This window comes from Mastigoproctus giganteus, chromosome 13 (genome assembly GCF_048544385.1).
Source record: "Mastigoproctus giganteus isolate SK-2022 chromosome 13, ASM4854438v1, whole genome shotgun sequence".
Lineage (NCBI taxonomy): Eukaryota > Metazoa > Arthropoda > Arachnida > Uropygi > Thelyphonidae > Mastigoproctus > Mastigoproctus giganteus.
In genome coordinates, this window is record NC_143587.1 from 98,705,371 (window position 1) to 98,727,374 (window position 22,004).

Here is a 22,004-nt window from a genome sequence, read left to right on the forward strand (position 1 = left end):
CATAGAAGACTATTGTACAAATTGGAGTAGAATGGTATTAAGGGTTAGTTGCTACAATGGATAAAAGGATGGTTAAGTGGGAGAAGACAGAGGGTAGTAATCAATGGGTGCTGCTCTTCTTGGACTAATGTTATTAGTGGAGTCCCACAGGGTTCGGTGTTGGGTCCACTGTTGTTTTGTATATTTATCAATGATATTGATGAAGGTATATCAGGCTTAGTGTCGAAGTTTGCAGATGATACAAAGGTTGGCAGGGTTGTTAATGACAGTAATGGCAGTGTGCTACTGCAACAGGATCTAGATAATTTGGGCAGATGGGCTAAGAAGTGGCAACTGAAGTTTAACCTTGACAAATGCAAAGTACTGCATATGGGTAGAAGTAACCCCAGAGAAACGTACCAACTGTGTGGTACTACACTTAAGGTGGTAGAAAATGAAAAAGACCTGGGAGTAATTGTGCAGGCAGATATGAAGTTTCTGAGCAATGCAGACAGGCTGCCAGGGCAGGTCATGGGGTTTTGTCAATGATATATAGGAATTTTGCTAGCAGGGAAAAGGAGGTGATTATCCCTCTGTATAAGGCAATGGTCAGGCCACGCCTTGAGTACTGCATACAGGTCTGGAGGCCTCATTTTAGGAAGGATGTAGATTTACTTGAGCGTGTACAGAGAAGGACAACAAGATTAGTGAGGGGAATGAAGGGATCTTCTTATCAAGAGAGGCTTAAGTTCTGCAAATTGCAGTGGCTGGAGACTAGGCACCTGCACGGTGATCTGATTGAGGTGTATAAGGGCTTGAATGGGTTCAGCATGCTGAATTCTGATGGGATCCTTCCACTTGTTCAGATTACGAACCCAAGGGGGCATAAATTCAAATTAAGAAAAGACAGATGTAGATTGGATGTGCGGAAATTTGCCTTTAGCCAGCGGGTGGTTAATTGCTGGAACAAACTTCCATCTGTCGTTGTGGAAGTTGATAGGTTGAATAAATTTAAGGAGGAACTGGACAGGCATTTGGAGGGAATGGTGTGATTTTTTTTTTTTTTTTTTTTGGCTGATGCTGCATAAGCTCATACATTTGCTTTCTTGCATCACATGCCACTACTACTACAAAAAATAAAACAGTTCGTAGATAAAAAAAAGAATTGAACATGACTGTAATAAAATGAATAGAAAGTAGACCAAGTGATATGGCTACTATATACTTAGCAAAAAGGATGTAGTATAATCCTAGTATATAAATCAAAATTATACCATTAGGGGATATAGCTTACACATATTTATTATTATTTTTTTTTTCAATATCCAGGAAATGATATTAATATGATATTAATTATCATAGAAATGATATTAATATCCAGGAAATGTAATTACATATGTAAAGAACAGCATAAAATCCCGAGATGGAGAGGCCAGATTAAGACTCATGAGTTATAACCTGTAGTCCAAAATAGAGTGAAACAAAACTGAAGTAATATCAGTATTCATTTCTGTAAAAGTAAATAGAGTAACATAAATCCAAATGTAATTTCAGAAGTGAATCCAAAGGTGAAAGGGTGTAATAATGATCCATAGGAGGTTTTCGATGAGGAAATCTGTTTTAAAACCAGTCATGAAAGAATAGGAAATAAATCAGAGGGTGCATACAACTAGATGATTGTAGACCCAATGGTAGGGTAATTAGGCATCAAATCCTAAGGAGACTGTAGGAAAAAAAAAAAAAATTAATATAAATAGTCACAAAGATCCATGGAGTTGAAGAATCTAAAAATGAACAAGTATTGTATAAAATTTCAGTAGTAATAAATATGCACAATAGTGAATGAAATTAGTATACATCTAGAGAAAATAAATCCAAAGGTGGATATTTAAAGATAGAATCGAAAGGTATCAAAACTTTTTGGATACCTTAAAGTAGCTTTAATGCTAGAAAGATTCAAGATCCAAATAATGCAATTTACCTAGATAGATTATCCATGCTTAAAAACAAAAATGAAATATGAATAAAGTCTCAACAAGGGAAGTGAATTATCAATAATTTCATAAAGGATTGTTAAAACATATATCAGATGAATACATGAAAGAAGTGGATACTTAAAAAGTAGAAACTTAATGAGCAAAGAAACAAAGTAATCATTCCAATGAAAATAATTCCATAGGAAATCATGTATAGTTATTATTTATCAAGTAGTGGAAATCCTACCAAACTGTACAAATATGAATAGAACTGACCAGTTCATAGTAAATTATAACTGAATTTATTCTTGATCAAATGGGGAAACTATATTGAAGCAGTATTTTATAAAATAGATAGGGATGTTATTATTAATTCGCTTATTGTAAAGAAGTTTAAGAGCTTTGGTGAACAGTAAATGGTTGCTGCATATATTAGCCAGTGTAATAGTTTGAGTATAAATTATATTTTTATGTGTTGGAAATATTAGAGTGCCAGTTAGTAAGATTAGATGACATTAAAGTTGAATTTATTTCTTTTATCATATACAATATGTCAATATTATATGGAAGGGAAGCATTACTAAGAGTAATATAGAGGTCAAGGAAGTTGGCTGTATGATTAGTAGAGTTTTCTTTATTTAGTTTAAGTTCATTGGGGTAAATTGCTTTGGCTAATGGTTCAAAGTTTGTATTTAAAATCAGGATGCCATCTACATATCTGAATGCTAAAAAAATATGATTAGGGTTGTTTGTGGTGTATAATTCTTCCTAATAGTGTAAAAATAGGTTGAATGCTAAACTGAAAATTTGGGAGCCCATGAGCACACCAATGGTTTGTTTATAAGTAAGTTTGCTGTCGAAGATATAGTAAACAGAGATTGACATAATAGTTCCATGTATTATCATTTATATTCAATTTATCTTTGTATCTGTGATAAAGTTGTTTTAGCACAAATACCAGAAGGTTATATAGGATTGAAGTGAAGAGGTTGGTGAAATCAAAAGTTTCTATGCTGGTTATGGTGATATCAGATTTAAAGCTGTTGATGACAGCTTGGTTTCAGTTTATGATCCAAGTAAAAAAATAAAATAAATTTTCTGTTTATACTCTGGAATGACCAAACGGTCAGAGGAGTTTACAAGATACATAGAATACAAGGAACAGCACCGTATTCAGCAGTCACGGGCTTGAACCCCGGTCATTCAAGGCATGTGTACTTATGCACCCGTGCGCCTAGATTTAAGATTGTTAAAAATAGTATTGAGTAATTCAAAAAACTGTTTACCTGGGAAGTAGCAGCCACTATTTTTGGAACTAGTAATGAATCTGAAGCCTACAGGTTGTTTATGAAATTTGGAAATCATATACAGAAAGGGTAGGGTTGAGTTCTGTAATTTAGTATGCAGTTTATGTAACTTTTTAATTGTGGAAGCAGGACTGAGATAGCAGTGAGTAAAAGTGGAACTATTTTCTATTTCATTTTTAAGTTCGTTATAGTAAAATTGCTTGCAAAAGATCGCAAAGTTGTTGGAAGCTTTATCTACTGGGGTGATGATAAAATTGTCCTGTAATTCTTTTATATGTTTCTTAAGATTGCAATATGGTGTGTAGCAGTTATTGTACAGTTTGTAGGCTTTTGAAATACAGGAAACCCTTGATTAATGCTGTTTTGAACAATGCGGTTTTAATTAGTGCGCAAAATGTTTTTGATACTATCCCCTTAATATATGCGTTATCAAATTTGATTAGTGCGCTGTTTTTTTCTTGCGGTGCTTGGCAACTCACAACGGCGCCTGAAGCGGCAAATATGTGACACGCACTCACCAGGGTCTTCCAACTTAAATGCATGGGAATCGACTCCGAAACGCTCGACAGCAGCACCCCATACCACTCTGAAATTGAAATTTGCTCTGGTAACTCATATTCTTGTATAATTTTAACGTTAACACAGATATTACATCATGCTAAATGTACAATTAATGTAGTTTAAGTAGTACATGATGTATGTTTGATTCTGTATTATTTTCGCTCTGATTTTTCACAATTTGTTCAATTTTAGTGATTCCTGTGTAGCGTTTAGCGAGGATCTGGCGCTAATTTCATCTTGTATGAAAGCTGTGGGAAAGTGCTCCGTAAAGTTCTCACTAGTCGCTGGGCAGTTCCTCAGCAATCCTTGACGAGTGTAGAAGTGCGGTAGGCTTATCGCTCATCCTACCAAAACAAATTTTTTTTTAAATTACCTTTCATAGCTATGGACAGGAAAAAGGGTAATAAACGAAAATTCATCACTTTGGATACTAAACTTGACATCATTAAGAGATTTGATAATGGCGAAAGCAAAGCAAACATAGGTAGGGCACTAGGCTTTGGTGAGTCAACCATACGCGCCGTTTTGAACAAAGCAGATGAGTATCGGGAAAAAGGCAAAATGGCATCTGCATCTTTAAATATGCAATGCACTAGGAATAGAAGTCCATTAATGATTGAAATGGAAGATTTGCTTTTTATTTGGTTAGAAGATTGTAATCAGAAACGCATTCCTATTGATGGAAATAACATCAAGATTAAAGCTTTGAGCCTTTTTTCTTCATTAAAAGAAAACAAATATCAAGGGAATACTTCAACATTCTCGGCTAGTAAAGGCTGGCTAGAAAATTTCAAAGCTCGATCTGGCATAAAAAATATTAAATTAACAGGTGAAGCAGCCAGTGCCGATAAAGATGCAGCAGCCAAATATCCCATTGAACTGAAGAAAATAATTGAAGAAAATGGGTATGATTATCGTCAGATTTTCAATGTCGACGAAACTGGCCTTTTATGGAAAAAAATGCCAACAAGAACATTTTTGGCAAGAAAAGAAGCAACCGCACCAGGTCATAAAGCATCCAAAGATAGATTAACACTTCTACTTGGAGGTAACGCTGAAGGAGATTGCAAATTGAAACCGATGCTAATTTATCGTACAATGAACCCAAGAGCGTTAAAAGGCTGTAACAAGCAATCCCTTCCAGTAATTTGAAAATCAAATAAAAGGGCTTGGGTGACAAAGCAGTTGTTTGAAGAATGGTTCACTATGCATTTTTGTCCTGCAGTCGAAAAATACTGCAAGGCAAATAATTTAGATTTCAAAGTTCTTTTAATTTTAGATAATGCCCCTGGGCATCCTACCTCACTCACTGATTTAAATAACAATGTGAAGGTTATATTTCTACCACCAAATACGACTTCTTTACTCCAGCCAATGGACCAAGGAGTTATTTCTACATTCAAAGCATATTATTTGAGACGAACTTTTGCTCAGGCAATTCAAGCTACAACTGGAGATGACGCAATCACTCTCGATGAATTTTGTAAAAAACACGATATTAAAGAAGCAGTTGAGAACATACACAAATCGTGGGAAGAAATGACGAACAGCTGCATGAGAGCAGTCTGGCAGAATCTTTTGCCTGAATGCGCAAGTGATCTTTGCGGTTTCATTAATCCTGTCAACAAAGTTATTGATGAAATTACTACAATTGGAAAAGACCTCGGCTTTGAGGAAGTAGATTCAGAAAATGTTAGAGAATTATTGGAATCGCATTCAAAAGATTTAAGTAACGACGATCTTCTTGAAATTGAGCATCAACGTGCATACGAGGAAGAAGACGAAAATGAAGCAGAAGAAAAGCAATTTGCTCCCAAAGAAATTTCATTCAAAAAACTTGAAGAACTATTTAATACAGTTGAAAAAGCAAAAGAACTCATACTAGAGATTGATCCAGATGCAGAGAGAAGCATGAACGTTCGTCGAGGATTAGATAAGCAAATTGATTGTTATCGCAAAATCATGGAGGAAAGGAAGAAAGCTACCACTGTTCAATCGAAGTTAGATACGTTTTTTTGCAAAAAATAAAATTTAAATCATACTATCTTTGTTTAAATTTATTCCTTAATTTAAGAACTATGCAGTTCATTATAGGTACGTATTGAGTAAAAAAATATGTTTTTATAATTTTCAAGGATTCATTATAATTATTCCCATTGTTTCTTAAGTTTGATTAGTGCGGTTTTAATATGTGTGGTATATTTCAAGGATTCATTAACCGCACTAATCAAGGGTTTCCTGTATTCTTTTACAATGTCATGATAGATGGTGATCCAGTTGTTGTCTTTATTTCACATTTCTTCTACTGTTGCGGACATGTATAGAAATGCAGTTCCTGATACATGGTTAGGTGCAGTCCCCTGATGAAATACCTAACCATGTGAAAGTTGATAGCCTAAATAAATTTAAGGCTGAGCTGGAAAGGCATTTGGAACGAATGGAGGGGTGAAATGGGAGGGTTTTTTTTGGCTGATGCTGCATAGGCTTACTTTCTTGCATCGTATGCTTCTACTAATGCTAATTCTCTTTCTTGGTGATTCCCTTCTACTTCTCTCTCTCTTCCCCCCCCCCAAGGGTAATTCAGAATTTTTTTTTTTTTTTTTTTCCGGCTGGTGCAGCATAAGCCTCAGGCTTCCTTGCACTGTATGGCTGATAATAATAACATATCAATATTTACTTCTGCTGACATCAGACTGCATTTTTGCCTTTCCTCTATTTGACTTATTACTAAATTTGCCCACCCATATCTGATGACAGCTCTACTACCTTTTTTTTTTTAATCATTTGGTCTTAATAATTTTACTTTGCAGCTCCTTCACCTCCAAATTGGCTTTGCAATTCAGCCCATAATTTTTTAAATTCATCATAACTTTTAGGATATTAACATTCTTTTGCCTTTTTCAAATCTACATTACTTCTTTTTTCTACTATCCTTACACTTCTAGCCTTGGTCCTTGACACTGTGTAGTTTTCATCTCCATCAATGAAAACTTTTTCAGACTTATCTATTCTTACTTGCTTATATATATATATATATATATATATATATATATATATATATATATATATATTAAATGCAATTTTAAAATAAAAGTTTCAGTGGATGAAAAAATGTTTCAATTGATGAAAAATTAATAAGTCAGGTATGATAGATACACCTAAAAGCACAAAGCAGCATTAAAGGATGCAAAAGTGTATATAAGTATGTATGAATAGATATATTACATAAAGTTTGCATAGATGGAGGTGAAATTTACACATAGTGCCAGAGACTAGAAGGGTAAGGATAGTAGAAAAAGAAATATAGTAGATATGTAAAAGTTGAAAGAATGTTAATATCCTAAAAGTTATGATGAATTAAGAAAATTATGGGCTGAATTACAAAGCCAATAGGAGGTGAGTGAACTGTAAAGTAAAATTATTAATAATAAGATAAAATATAATACAAATAAAATAAAATAAAAAGAGGTAGAGCTGTCATCAGATATGGGGTAGCATTAGCATTAGTTGAGGCATGTGATGCAAGAAAGCAAGCTTATACAGCATCAGCCAAAAAAAAAAAAAAACCAAAAACCTTCCTATTTCAACCATCTGTTTACTCCAAATGTTTGTCTATTTCAGCCTTAAATTTATTTAAGCTATCAACTTCCACAACAACAAATGGAAGTCTGTTCCAGCAATCAGCTACCTGCTGGCTAAAGGCAAACTTCTGCACATCTATTCTACAACTGTCTTTCGTCAGTTTGAATCTGTGCTGCCTCAGGTTCTTAATCTGAGCAAGCAGAAGTATCCCGTCAGTGTTGAGCCTGCTCGAACCATTCGAGGCCTTATACACCTTGATCCGATCACCTCGCAGGTGCCCAGTCCCCAGAGAAGACTAAAGTTACTTATTCTTGGTGGATACCACCACCCCGTCAGGGTGGTGGTATCCGCTGTGGTATTTTTTTTTTTTTTTTGAGTTTATAATAATAATTTAAAGGAAAGTGTAAGAGAACTTACTGTAACTATGAATGAACAAAGCATGTGGTGCTGATAAACAGCAAAAGAGTGTTAAACTTTTAGTCATGGTAATGAGACATTTTTAGATGTGGGGAAATTCACTGAACTGGAGATTTGCAAATGTATCTTCTATTTATATTTAAAGGGTGAAACAGAATTTCATACTTCTAAGTTTGGCATCTGTTCCAGGAAAAATAATGGAATCAATAATTTAAAAAAAAATAATGCAAGATCATCTTGATTGTAGTGGTTCTGTAAATTGCAGTGTTTGAAAACTAAGCATCATAGATGACCTAATTGAAGTGTATAAAACTTTAAAATGGTTGTGTAAACTAAATGTTGATTGCATCTTTGCTTTACTCAGATGACACACAAGGGAATATAAATTTTTATTGATACAGTATGATTACAAAATAGATCTCTGTGAAAATTTTCTTTCAACCAGAATGATTGTTGGAATAAATTTCCAACTAGTATATTTGGTTTTGTGTTGAGTTCTGTCATCAGCTCTTAAGTTTTAGATATATTGATGAGATCAAGTTACACAAAATTTTTATATATGCATATATACATACATATTTCAATGTATGTATATACATTGAGATGTCAAAAGGATCCAAGGAGATATCCATATTTAATGTGTCTCACTTTGCGTAACCGAGTCTCATTAATATCTGCAGTATTTTATACCTTATAATAGGATTCAACATGGAAATCAGAAATCTGAATAAATTAAGTAGTTTTATTGTGTAGGCATTTCATTATACTAATGTTAAACTTAATATAACCTTTATAGACAATAAAATTCACTTTATAACAGGAAATGTTTTAATTAGTGTCTGTTTTAATTAGTGTCATTCTTACTTAATCCAGTACCAATTATGCAGGACCTGACAGGTGCCCTTTGAAAATGCCTGTTGTGCATTAATCAAATGATTAAAATCTGAATTAATGATTTTTTTTTCTATCTTCCTAAATATAGTCAAGCTTTTATTCGAGGTATTTTCCAAGCGAAAAATTGTTTACTTGGAACTAAAAATGCAAGGGACCTCACTGGTTTTGCTCCAATATTTCAATTGCATGTCAAGTGATTGCTGTTCTGGTTCAAGGTTGCCTACCAGTAATTCTCTATAACTTTCTAAAGCAGCATGTTTAACCTATTAGTGTTAATTTCAGTATCTCATAAAGAACACATGGCTCACTTCTCAAAACGAGAATCTTTACAGAGCCTACCCACCAATCAGCCCATCAACAAGGATATGCCTTCATTCTACGCTTACTGATTGGCAACTTGACTTTCATGAGTTTTTTTTTCTCAGCCTTCAAGGGACAGCCTTTGTCCCTTGTACAATACCTCCCTGGATATACCCTGTGCCACTATGTGACTTATAATCACTCTTAGTGAGGAATAAAAATTCTCAGTCCCAGCAGAGCATATTACAGTTGCATGAATCACTTGATGGCCCAATAATAATACAATCAAGACAAAACTTTTCAGTTTCTACAAACCTGCATTATTGCCTTCAAAAACAAGTAAAAGTGATTTTTGTGTTGTGCTTATTTGACATAAATTTGTATAAAATTAATACAAATTCCATTATAAAAATTACCTTTTAGAGAGTTAAATAGCGTGCGTGCGCACACACACACACACACACACACACACACACACACACACTGTTATTGGGTTCACATTATAATATTTTCAGAATACCCCCTTTTATTCTTGCATGATGCAAAATACGTTTTCATATTTTTTTCGGTTTGCACTGGCCGGCAAAAACTTTATATAAAAGTTGAATTTACGTAAGTCAGGGAATGCCTGTATTATGTACCACTTGGTTTATTTCTTAATATCATAAACTCTGTTATCGATTCGCGATCTCTTCTTGAACAAATATCTTTCACTGTACCCCGCTTAAATTCTCATTATAAAACTAATTTCTTGCTGCCTGCCCCTCCTACTCAACACTCACTTGGTGGTCCCCTGTTTCGTTTCCTTCAGGTATTGAATAATTACAACATTGATTTTACACTTAATCCATCTATGTATAAGAATTTGCTCCTTACTCTGTTTTCTTAATCTAAATTTTGTATATATTTTAATTCTAGTTTTGTATTGATTCTGTAACCCTCAGCATTCTCACCATTATTTACGGTCTGTGTGCCCTGTGGATGTGAAGTCTGTATATAAATAAATAAACATACTTGGAAAAATTTATCAACGATCAAATTAAAAGCCAAAATAACCTTACAAAAGCTTTAAAAGTCGCGAACTGCATGCTTCAAAGTCACAATTTTTTTAAGGTCTCTAACAAGCATTCAATAGCACAGAACCTAACACGGGGATTTCCCAACAAAATTTACCAATAATTTTTTTTGCATAACGACTAGCGAGTCAACAGTGGAGACTAACAAAAAATAATGGAAGTGTTGAAAAATTAGATCCAACATAATAGCAGGGTTCCACCATTCAAAAAAATCTCGTGTAATGCGAGGTTTGCCGCAATTCTCTAACCGTGTTAGAGCAAAACCCTTTAATATAAGTAGCGTGTTGTGCGAGGATTGCTGCAATTTATCAATTGTGTTAGAGCAAAACTATGTTATATGGGGGTTTGCCTGTATATACAAAGGTAAACTTCAAATATAAAAATAAGCTTGCAAATAGAGAAGAAAAAACCCAACTAAAAAGCATTATTTTTGTCTGTATAATTAAAATAAATGAACGTTTTTTTTTTAATTTTTTTTTATTGTACAATTTATTTATTTTATAATGTTTCCTTTGAGAAGTGAAGGAAAACCATGTCTTATTTTAGAATATAGACTTTCTTGTACAGATTAATCACAGCCACAGGGAAGCCATCAGTTACTTGTATCTGCTGTGCGTGTCACATAGTGCCTTTTTATAATGCTGTTTGAGTATATAAATTTGCATATTTCTACTTGTTCTATTAAGAAGTGGAATAAAAATAAAAGATTACATACTAATATACTCATTCCAGCTTGCCTTTTGGTCATGTTTATCTTGGATAACCCTGATCATATGATAAAAAAAACATTTAGCACCATTTTTATCTTCTACAATCTGATTCATTGTATGCAGATATGCAGTCATACAACTGAAAGAATTTTTTAGTTCTTAAAAAAAATCAACACATAAAATTTAATTTTTGAATTAGTATTGTTGGTCCTATCAAGAAGTTTCTTTATATTCTTTTTTTACAAATCTAAAAAAATTAATGCTCTAGTAGATTTTTGGGTTTTATATTTTCATTGAAAATATTCAGTTAAATTTTAATTTATAGGTAGAAGCTATTGACTTAGATATTGGACTCAATGGAGAACTATCATATGAATTTGGAGATGAAATAAAAACTTTTAGCATAAATGAAAAGAGTGGCATTATTTCATTAATAGAGTTGTTGACCAAAGAAACCTACAAGCTTTCAGTCTCTGCAATTGATGGAGGTATGTGTTTCTCATTGAAATATTGTTATTAATGTATTGAATGAAGTACATCATGTAAGTTGGTTAATTCTTTAAATTATATAAAAGAAACTGTACTTGAAACTAATAAAATAATTAGTGTATGATACACAAAAAAAAAAAAATTTCTATACTTGGCATATTCATTACAAATTAATTTGTTGATGGTTTTATAAATCCACTTTGGGATTCTGTTTTCAAGTGCAATGACAAATTTGCCATCATATCATAGTTTAAGTTGCTCGCTTAGTCATTTTAATATGGTCCTCCTGTATTTTTGTTATTTCTGTGTGTTATAACTGTATAAGCATTCAGGATTTTCGTGATCCCTTCTGTATCAGGGCACAGATGCTGTACATCCAGTGCATCCCCCTTCCCATTTTTGCATGGCCCTGCCTACAAGAAAATAGAAAAAATTGATTAGAATTTTCTTCTGTGATTCAAACAACAGAATAAATTAACTTGATTAAAAATACACATTAATAACAGATTTAATCTAATAATTAATTTAAAACATATTAAAAACATAAAAGAGAACAAATGCATCAATTTGGTCTAAACATCTTTAGCTCCATTACAAAGCAGTGTTACTGTAAAAAAAACACACACACACACACACACACACACACACACGCACACTAGAATTTGGATAAGATGATTCCCCCTGTACTAGGTTTGGTTTCTTAAGTCTCAATTTCAACTCTATGTATTGTAATGTATTATTTTATTGTGTAAGAAGTTTTTTTTTCCTGAGTAAAACGTTTTCCCACATAAATAGTTTATGATGAAGAATACACAGTGTATTATTATAATGACGTTTTCCCACATAATACATTTTTTAAATTTAGAAATTCTCTATTTCTATATTTTATTTCTTCACGTATTGGTCACCTGAAGCACAGTGAAGTGTTTGCTGTTAAGTTCTCACGGTTTTGAATTACTTAGTTGGTTGTTACTGTGTCTTATTGTAATTGTGACCTTTTAAGGTATGTTGAAAGCTGAACTTATAATACTGTACTTTATTTATTTCTGTAGATTATCATTAGTATTTTTGGTAATTCTTTAAAGAATAACCGTATTTTTGTCTGTCTACCGTATTGGCTCTAATCCGTCCCTCTTTGGCAGTTTTATTTTAATACTGCAAATATTAATTATACTGATTATACTAATTATATTATAATTTTTTAATTTGGAAGGAGGAACTCCAAAGGAATAAAAAGAAAGGCTTTGACATTAAAGGAAAAACTTTGTCTGTTATTTGGTTTTTAGGAGCATTAGCAACTAAGGCCATATTGCTCTGGGGACATGCGGTGGTCATTCCCTGACCTGGAAAAACTTTGTCGTAAAAATAGTGGAATCAAATCCCTCTTGCACAAGAGTCGCGATAGCAAAAAACTTAATATGGCAGTTTGTACAGTAAATGGAATTATGTTCAACACTTCGAAAAGAAGTGTTGAACTCAAATGCCTTAATGTTTCATGTAAAGTTAAAAGGAGATGAACTGGAAAATATGGAGATGTGGAGAAGGCAATAATGCTTTGGTTCAAGCAGATATTTGCTGCAAATATAGTAGTAGTAATGTAGGCATGTGATGCAAGAAAGCAATCATATGAGCTTATGTATCATCAGCCCAAAAAAAAAAAAAAAAAAAACATATGTTTTATACCATCATATCTGTTTTTAGGTGCATTATAACACTGTTGCCCTTATGCTTTTCAGCCCAAACAAGCAATGGCAACAACATGGCTCACATGTACAGTTTGAAATTGGTGTTTCAGCTGACATGCAGTGGAGGAATCTGTTGCAGAAAGTAGTCCCTCCTTGTTTTATGTTTAATTGTTGTAAATTTTTTTTTTTTTTTGTCTCAGTTTTTGTTATTATTCATGTAAAGTGTTTTTATTATTATCATTTATCTGTTTATTTATTATTTATTTGTTTGAAAAAATACCATTGAACATATATGTTCAAAATATGTTTTAAATTTTCACACTCTTCAACAGTTCTCTGAACTGGAAAATAGAAGTGACAGTTTCATGTTTATATTTTATGACCATAACTTTCTAGTTTCATTTTGAGTAGTATTAAATTATTTTTTTAAACATGAATATATAAATTTAAAATATTACAATAATGCAGTCCATTAAAAAAAAAAGAAGAAATATTGGTATACTGCAAGCAAAATTTAAAAAAGCCAAAAAATTTCCTGAAACAAAAAAAATTGGATTTCTGTCAGTTATGTGAAACTGTGTTTGCAACAAACAGGGGTGCAGGATTGATGTTGATTCTTAATATTAATTTTTAATAATTAATTTTAAACCTTAATATTAATGTGTTTCAACACAATTCTTTTATTTTTTTTAAAGTTTTTATTTTAGCTATAATTTCACATGTGTTATAATTTACATTTTGTTTTTGTGTTTTGCTTTTAAATCCTTTTGATGATTATAGTGATTTTTAATCTCTTTTTAATGTATGTATTTTTTTAATATCCATACTGTATATCAGGCCTGACCAACCACACGCCCACCAAATGATTTTTATACTACTCACTACATCAATAGGAAATCATTCACTAGCTGCACTAGGCACAATAAATAACGAGAAATATAATACTAGACCAGCCGTACTTGCCTGAATCCCCCACCACTCCTTCTCTTCTTTGAACCAAAAACTCTGCAGTTGGAAGTAATTGATTTACAATGCAACAATGAATTAAAACACATGCATGCTACAACATCAAAAATCAACTTTTACATGTATGTGACAGTGGAAAAGTATCCCAAATTAAGATTTCTTTTTTTTTTTTTTTTTTGCACAAAAAATTATGCACCTTCGGATCCACATACATTTATGAAACTTTCTTTTCAAAAATTAAATTTATTAAAAGTAAATCTCAAGCTTCAATAACAAAATTAAAATCTGGAAAATCAAATTAAAATGTGCAACTACCAATATTGAAGTAGATTTTAAAAAAATTGAGTGATCTCAAAGAAAAGCAAATATATCATTGATATAGATATATGGCGCATCCGTAGCCAGGTGGGCAGGAGCAGCAGTGCGTAGCACACGCTTCTTGATTAGACCGGGGTTCGAGCCCATGACCACCAAATACGGAGGATGCGGAGAGGTCAGGAAATGACCACCGGAGCAATATGGCCTTAGTTGCTAATACTCCTAAAAACCAAATAACAAATAACATGTAGATATATAATAAAAATGAATGAATAAAATAAATTTTTATGTCATTTGATTTTTTTATTTTTAAAAGGTTTTTTTTTTTTTTTTTATGTGGCCTGCAGAAAATTGTAGTTCATCAAGGTGGCCTGCAGAACGATTTAGGTTGGCCAGGCCTGCTGTGTATAATGATATTTGGTGTGATGTAATGCTGCAAGAACGAAAGCTGAAAAATGGAAACTGTGCTGATTATTAGAAGAAAACTACTAAAGAAAAAGAGCAGCAGCATCATACATAAGATCAGTTGTTATGATCACTAATGTGCTTAAGAGATGCTTACAAAACCTCAAAAGTAGTAATGTATGTAAACTTCAGTAATTAGGATCATCTGCAGTTATAGTTCAGACAAAGCATGGGTTTGATAAGGGGAAGGAACTGGATTCAAAAAATAATTTTGATATCATATACTTGGATTTCAGGAAAGCTTTTGATATTGTTGTACATAAAAGATTGCTGTTCACATTGGAGCAGTGTGGCATTGAGGGCAAGTTGTTGCTAGGGATAAATGGATGGTTGAGTGGGAGAAGGCAGAGTCTCTTGAACTTTTGATTAAAACAGAAATAATAAAGAGGACTATGACATATGGTCATGGTCCTCTTTGGCATCGAAAAAGCATTTGACAATGCCTGGAGATACGGTATAATGCGAAACCTATATGATCTGGGATTACACGTACACCCACCGCAATGGGTGTACGTGTAATCTGTGAAAAGATCTGAACCTCCCAAACACTCCCTAGTTCATTTCATAAATATACTTGGTCGCAATTCTAATCTCAATGATGTCTGTTTCCATTTGCAGTCTGCCAAACCCCATGTACTTTTTCTGACAGAATCTCAGTTATCGGTTGAATCAACTACTGTTCATCTCAGTTGCCCAAACTATTTGCTATGATTCCTTTCGCCTTAAAGGTGGCGCTTGTGCATATTGCATATGTCCGTTCCGATATTCCTTGTCAGAGACTTCGTAATTTGGAATCTCCTCTTTTCGATCTTCTCTGGCTTAAAATCTCTCTACCTCATTGTGTCAAATTCATCTGTTGTCTCTACTGTTCTCCCAACTCAACGAATCACTTGGAGCTCTTTGACTTCCTCTCTTTACAACTTTACTTTCTCCAGTCCAACTTTCCTAACAGTGAGGTAATTTTCCTTGGTGATTTTAATGCTCACAACTCCAGCTGGCTTTTGTTTTTCTAGTCACACCGACCCAGCTGGTCGAGATGCTGAGGCTTTTGCAATTACTAATGACCTTGCACAGATTGTTCATTTACCTACAAGAATACTGCTCAATCCTAACCATAAAGCCAAAATGCTTGATCTTTTTCTCAAAACAATCCTTCTAAGTACACGGTTGAAGTGAGTGGTCCTTTAGGCACCTCAGATCACAACTTGGTGATTGTCTCTTCTCCACTGAAGCCTTTATCTCATGGCACTTCCCAACCTAGTGTTGTTTGGCATTATAAGAATGCAAAATGAGATGATCTGTCAGATTTTTTTCCTTGGTCGGATTACTGTTTCAAAACTTCTGATGTCAATGTTTGCTCGAATCGTGTCAGTGAAATTATCCTTGCAGGAATAGAATGGAATCCTTTATCCCACATTCCACTTTAAAATCTCGTCCTTTATCTAAACCTTGGTTTTCAAATAAATGTGCTAAGACCATTTAGGAGAAGAATGTTCCATATCGTAATTGGCTTGTTTCTAATTCTTCAGTTTCATTTTCTGCCTACACCAAAGCTCGCAACAATTGTAAAGCAGTTATTAATCAGTCCAAACTAGATTTTGAACAGGCTAAGAGTAGAAAACTGGCTTCTTGCCCTAATGGTAGCCATGCATTCTAGTCTCTTGCCAAAGCTATTGGCCGCAACTTTTGCCCATTTCTGCTCCCACCTCTTTCAAAACCAGACGGTTCTGTTGTCACTTCGGCCAAGGATAAAGCTGACCTGCTAGCATCCCATTTTTCTTCAAACTCATGTATTAATGATCTTGGTAAAACACCTCCCACCATTCCCAACATGCATCCATTCAATGCCTCCTGTGGTCTTCTGTCAGAAGGATTTTGATGAATCTTGTTACTAAGAAAGCTCCAGGTCCTGATGGTATTTCTCCACTTGTTCTCAAAACCTGCACTCCTGAACTAACTCCTGTTTTTTGCCGCCTTTTTTCACTTTCTTATTCCAAAGGAGTTTTTCCTTCTGCCTGGAAATTTGCTTATATTCAGCCAGTTCCTAAAAAAAGGTTGACAAATTCCTCCCATCCAATTATCATCCCCTTGCAATTACTTCTACTCTTTCTAAAGTAATGGAGAAATCAATTAACTGCCAACTCTTAAACCACCTAGAATCCTTCCGTCTGGTCAACGATCACCAGTGTGGATTCCGTCAGTGTCAAGCCACTGGTGATATCCTGGCATATGTTAACCATTTATGGACAAATTCAATGGTAAAGTTCGGTGAAACACAAGCAGTTGCTCTAGACATCTCGAAGGCTTTCGATCGTATTTGGCATAAAGGTCTTCTAAACAAGCTTCCATCTTATGGTTTGCCAACTGTTTTTTGTAATTGGTTATCCAGTTTTCTCTCTGATCACTCATAAGCACATTACAAATATTGCTTCCTCTGCATCTAAAAAACTTGGATTTCTCTTTTGCTCTCGCTGTTACTTTTCTTCCAAACAGCTGTTCATTCTGTACAAATCGCAACTCCGCCGTACCATGGAATATCATTCCCACATCTGGGGCGGTGCCCTCAAAACCTCTCTCAGGCTTCTAGATTCCATTCAGAAGAGGGCAGTTAGATTAATTAATGACTCATCTCTAACAGAGTCTTTCCATTCTCTGTCTCATAGACGTTACTATGAGACGTTCTGCTGCATGCCTTTTCTACAGATACTTCCATGGGCACTGTTCTTCTGAATTCGCTTCTATAATTCCCGCTCTCTCTTTCAAAACAGTCTGAACACATGCGCCACCAGACAACATCCATTTACTGTCCAACTTCAAACTCACAGAACCAACTTTTCATCTTCCTCGTTTATTCATTCAACTGCTGTTTTCAGGAACAATCTTCCTTCATATGTCTTTCCTGAAAATTAGTCTGCAAAAGTTCGTCTAATGTCAACAGATATCTTCTCTCATCTTCTCAACCTCCAACCCAAGTGCAGTACTAAGTACTATAAGTTCTAATACCTCTCGTGTTTGGGGTTTTCATAAAAAAAAAAAAAAAAAAAAAACAGATGGGCTCTGAGGTAGCAATTGGTTTTGACAAATGCAAAGTATTCCGTATGGGCAGCAGTAACTCTGTTGTAACGTACCAACTGTGAGTTACTGTATTCAATGTATTGGAAAATAAAAAAAGACCAGGGGTAATAGTGCAGTCAGATCCGAAATTCTCTGAGAAGTGCAGACAGGCTTTCAGAATAGCTCATGGGGTTTTGTGAATGATATACAGGAATTTTGCTAGCTGGGTTAAGGATATGATTATCCCATTGTATAAGACAGTTGTGATCAAACCATGTCCTGCAGGCCACTTGTGGCCCATGAACACAACGAAGTTTCCAGAAATTATTTAAAAAAAAAAAATATATATATATATATATATATATATATATATATTGTAGCGCAAAATGGAGTGTAGCAACTCCTATGCCACTTATCGGTTAAGCAAGAAAACTCAGCTTCTCAATGAGCACACACAGGTGGTGCTGCTACATTTTTGCATACTTTCTAGATTATAGTGTTTATTAGAAAAGTATTCTCGAATTTCTGGACCTTTCTAGAAACTGTCAAGGTACAGGAACTCCTGGTCTTATGGAAATTTGACTTTACATAAGTTTTTGCCGGCTGGTGCAAACTTAAAAAATTATGAAAACGTATTTTGCATCCTGTAGAAATAAATGGAGGTATCGTGAAAATATCGTAATGTGAACCTAATAACATTTTTTTTTAATTCATTCCAAGTTCTTGGAAGTTGAAAATTTCACTATATTACTAAGCTATTTATCTCTTTCTTAAAGGTCATTTTTATAATGGAAATTGCATTACACTCTCATCGTTATCATATGTTATAAAAATCAATTTTGAACGCCTTTTTGATATTTTTCTAAAGCACATTTCTGGAGGTCACTACCATAAAACAGTTTGCACTTCCTGATTTATTGGGTTTTTCTGTTACATCTAATCTTCTCTTCTCTTCTCTTTCTAACGTTCTTGGTAATTCCCTTCTATTTTTCTCTCTCTCTCTCTCTCTCTCTCTCGCGGTAACGTGGGATTTTTTTTTTTTTTGGGCTGGTGCAGCATAAGCCTCAGGCTTCCTTGCACCATATGGCTAATAATAATAATAATAATAATAATTATTATTATTATTATAAACAGGTTAGTAAACTCGATCTTATCGCGTTTGTGATAATACCAATAACTGCAATTGTTTGGGTTTTTACGCTGTTATGGTGAAATGTGTTCCACTTGATTGAAATCTTTAATCCTAAAAAAACAAATTTTCAGAAACTTCTCTTTACATATTGCAATGATGAAGGGAAAGCGACCACCGAAAAGTGCAAGTGGTGGTAGTGCCATGAAACGAAACAAAATGAGGTGATTTTGTAAAGGAGGTGATTATTCCCTTGTATAAGGCAATGGTCAGGCCACACCTAGAGTACTGTATACAGGCCTGGAGGCCTCATTTCAGGAAGGATGTAGAGCTGCTGGAACGAGTACAGAGAAGGGCAACTAGATTGGTGAATGGGACAAAGGGGTTCTCTTACGAAGAAAGGCTTAAGTTTTGCAAATTACAGTGTCTGGAAACTAGGCACCAGCGGGGTGATCTGATAGAGGTGTACAAAGCCTTGAATGGTTTGAGCATGCTCAATGCTGATGGGATTCTTCCTCTAGCTCAGAAAAATCACCTGAGAGGGCATAAATTCAAATTGAGGAAAGACAGATGTAGGATAGATGTGCGGAAATTTGCCTTTAGCCAGCGGGTGGTTGGTGGGTGGAACAGACTTCCATCCCTTGTCGTGGAAGTTGATAGCCTAAATAAGTTTAAGGCTCAGCTGGACAGGTATTTCGAACGAACAGAGGGGTGAAGTGGAAGTGGTTATTTTTATTTATTTATGTTACTTTTTTTTTTTTTTTTTTTTTTTTTTTTGGCTGATGCTGCATAAGCTTGCTTTCTTGCATCAAATGCCTCTACTAATGCTAATGCTAAAATCGATTTAGAAATGAAGATGAAAATGATTAAGAAGTACAAAGCAGGACAAAGTTTGACATCTATTACAAGGGAATTAGGTCTCGCTGCTTCAACAGTGAATACTATTTTTAAGGACGGTACACGTATAAAAGAACGTGTCAAAGGATCAACGCACTTAAGATCAACAGTGACCACAAAACAGCATTCAGTTGCTATATCGAAGATGGAACAGTTAATAATATGGATGGAGAATCAGAAGTGAGTGCCCCTGAGTCTAATGATCATTCAAACAGAAGCAACAAGTACAGTCAGTCCTCGTATAGCACGATAGTTGTGTTCCTAGAAACTCTCGTGCAATATAAACAACAGGCCCTATGGAAAAAATAGGGTTAGGTGCCAACCACCCAAGATTGAACACTCATTTGTAACCAAAACATTACCAAACACAATAAATAATCGTAATAAAATACTTGTGTTTTATTATGACTATTACGTAATAAAATATTGCTAATGCTTTTGCTTCTATCATAAGCAAACTTGTTTTTTGTTTGATTTTCTATCCAAACAGATGACAGCCGTTCCATCTCTTCCAATTCTTTGTGTCTTAATCTAATGGACTTTAATTACATTTTGAGTTGTTTCTGCTATGAAAGTTGTTTCTATTTTCTCTGCATTCTTTGTAATTCTCAGCATTGCTTCATTTATGCCTGTAGCACGTGCAATATCACATGGTCTTTCATTTCGTTCAAAGTGTTTCACAATTTCATATTTTTTTCTCTATCGACAGAGGCGGACTGGCCATAACCCTTGTCAGGAAAACCCCGGTGGACCGGTCTGATTTTGGCCATAAACGCTAGTGTGAGGCCACTACAAATTTTCCCGGGTGAGAATTTTTTACCCAGTCTGCCTCTGTTTATCGATATTGCTTTTCTTTTTCTCTCTGAATCTGTAGTGTCTTCACCAGGACGCTTCCTTTTCACACCTTTTAAGTATATTATTCATTTTTAGGGAAGAAAGCACAATTACAAAATGAGGAGGCACGCTTGATTCACATAAAGCTGTGCGCGTGTAGCAGCTGAATAAACAACACCGTAAAGGGAGAGAACTCTATTAACACCTCGCTAGCTCACATTTTACTAAAGCACATTTCTGGGGGTTACTACCATAAAACAATAAAAACAATTTCCAGTTGCATTTTTGCTAGTGGAATCTGTTATAAACTGGTAGTAAACTCGATCTAATTGCATTTGCGATAATACTGATAGCTGGAATTTTACGTTATTATGGTGAAATGTGATTCCTCTTCACTGATATAAAAAACATAAATACATTTTTAGAATCTTCTCTTTATTCCTATCGTGTTGCATTCGGTTGGGGTGATTCCGCATCTGACTGCCATTTCTTGTAAACACAAAGGCTGATCGTGCATAAGCGAATTCGGTTCGTGTTATATACGATAGCGTTCCCATATTTATAAATTAAATCTTGTATGATCGAATTCGTGTAGTGCAAACACGTGTTATACGAGGACTGTCTGTATTTATAAAGATATTAAGGATAAGTACAGTGAACCCCAACCCAAGTTCGTGGCAAGCAACTGGTGGTTTAATAGATTCAAGCATCGTGCTGGTTTCCACAACGTTAAAGTATGCTGTGAAGTCGCCAGTGCCGATTCTGCAGCTGCAGAGAAAAATTTTGTGATGTGTTGGAAAAAATTATTGATGAAGGCAGCTATTCAGCACAGCAAATTTTTAACGTTGAAGAGACTGCTCTGTATTGGAAAAAAATGCCAGCTCGAACATACATTGCCAAAGAGGAAAACACAATGCCAGGTTTCAAAGTGTCAAAAGATAGGGCCACGCTCTTGCTTGGGGCTAATGCAGCAGGAGATTACAGATTTAAACCACTGCTTCTGTACCATTCTGGAAATTCTCGTGCATTTAAGGGCATCAATAAAGCCACTTTACTCGTGCATTTCCGATTGAACCAGAGAGCATGGATAACAACTATCTTCCTTTGAGGATTGGTTTAAAAGCTGCTCCACTCCCATGGTTGAAAAATATTGTAAAGACAACGATGTTCCTTTCAGGATTTTGCTTCTATTAGATAATGGTCCTGGACATCCTACGTATCTAGATGATTTCAATCCGAACGTGAAAGTCATATTTCTATCGGCAAACAAAACTTCACTCGTCCAACCTGGATCAGGCTGTTATTTCGAATTTAAAAGCATACTATTTACGCACAGCATTTCCTCAAACATTGTCTGCAGTAGAC

At 34.6% G+C, this 22,004-nt stretch overlaps 1 protein-coding gene across 1 annotated transcript in view; it reads left to right on the top strand.

The window, feature by feature from the left end:
• LOC150076295 (fat-like cadherin-related tumor suppressor homolog) overlaps positions 1-22,004 on the top strand; it is a 780,225-nt gene that overhangs the window by 322,544 nt on the left and 435,677 nt on the right. Inside the window, exon 12 of the mRNA XM_090387312.1 lies at positions 11,128-11,290. Within this exon, the coding sequence (XP_090243438.1) occupies positions 11,128-11,290 (163 nt within the window). The remainder of the gene's footprint in view (positions 1-11,127; positions 11,291-22,004) is intronic.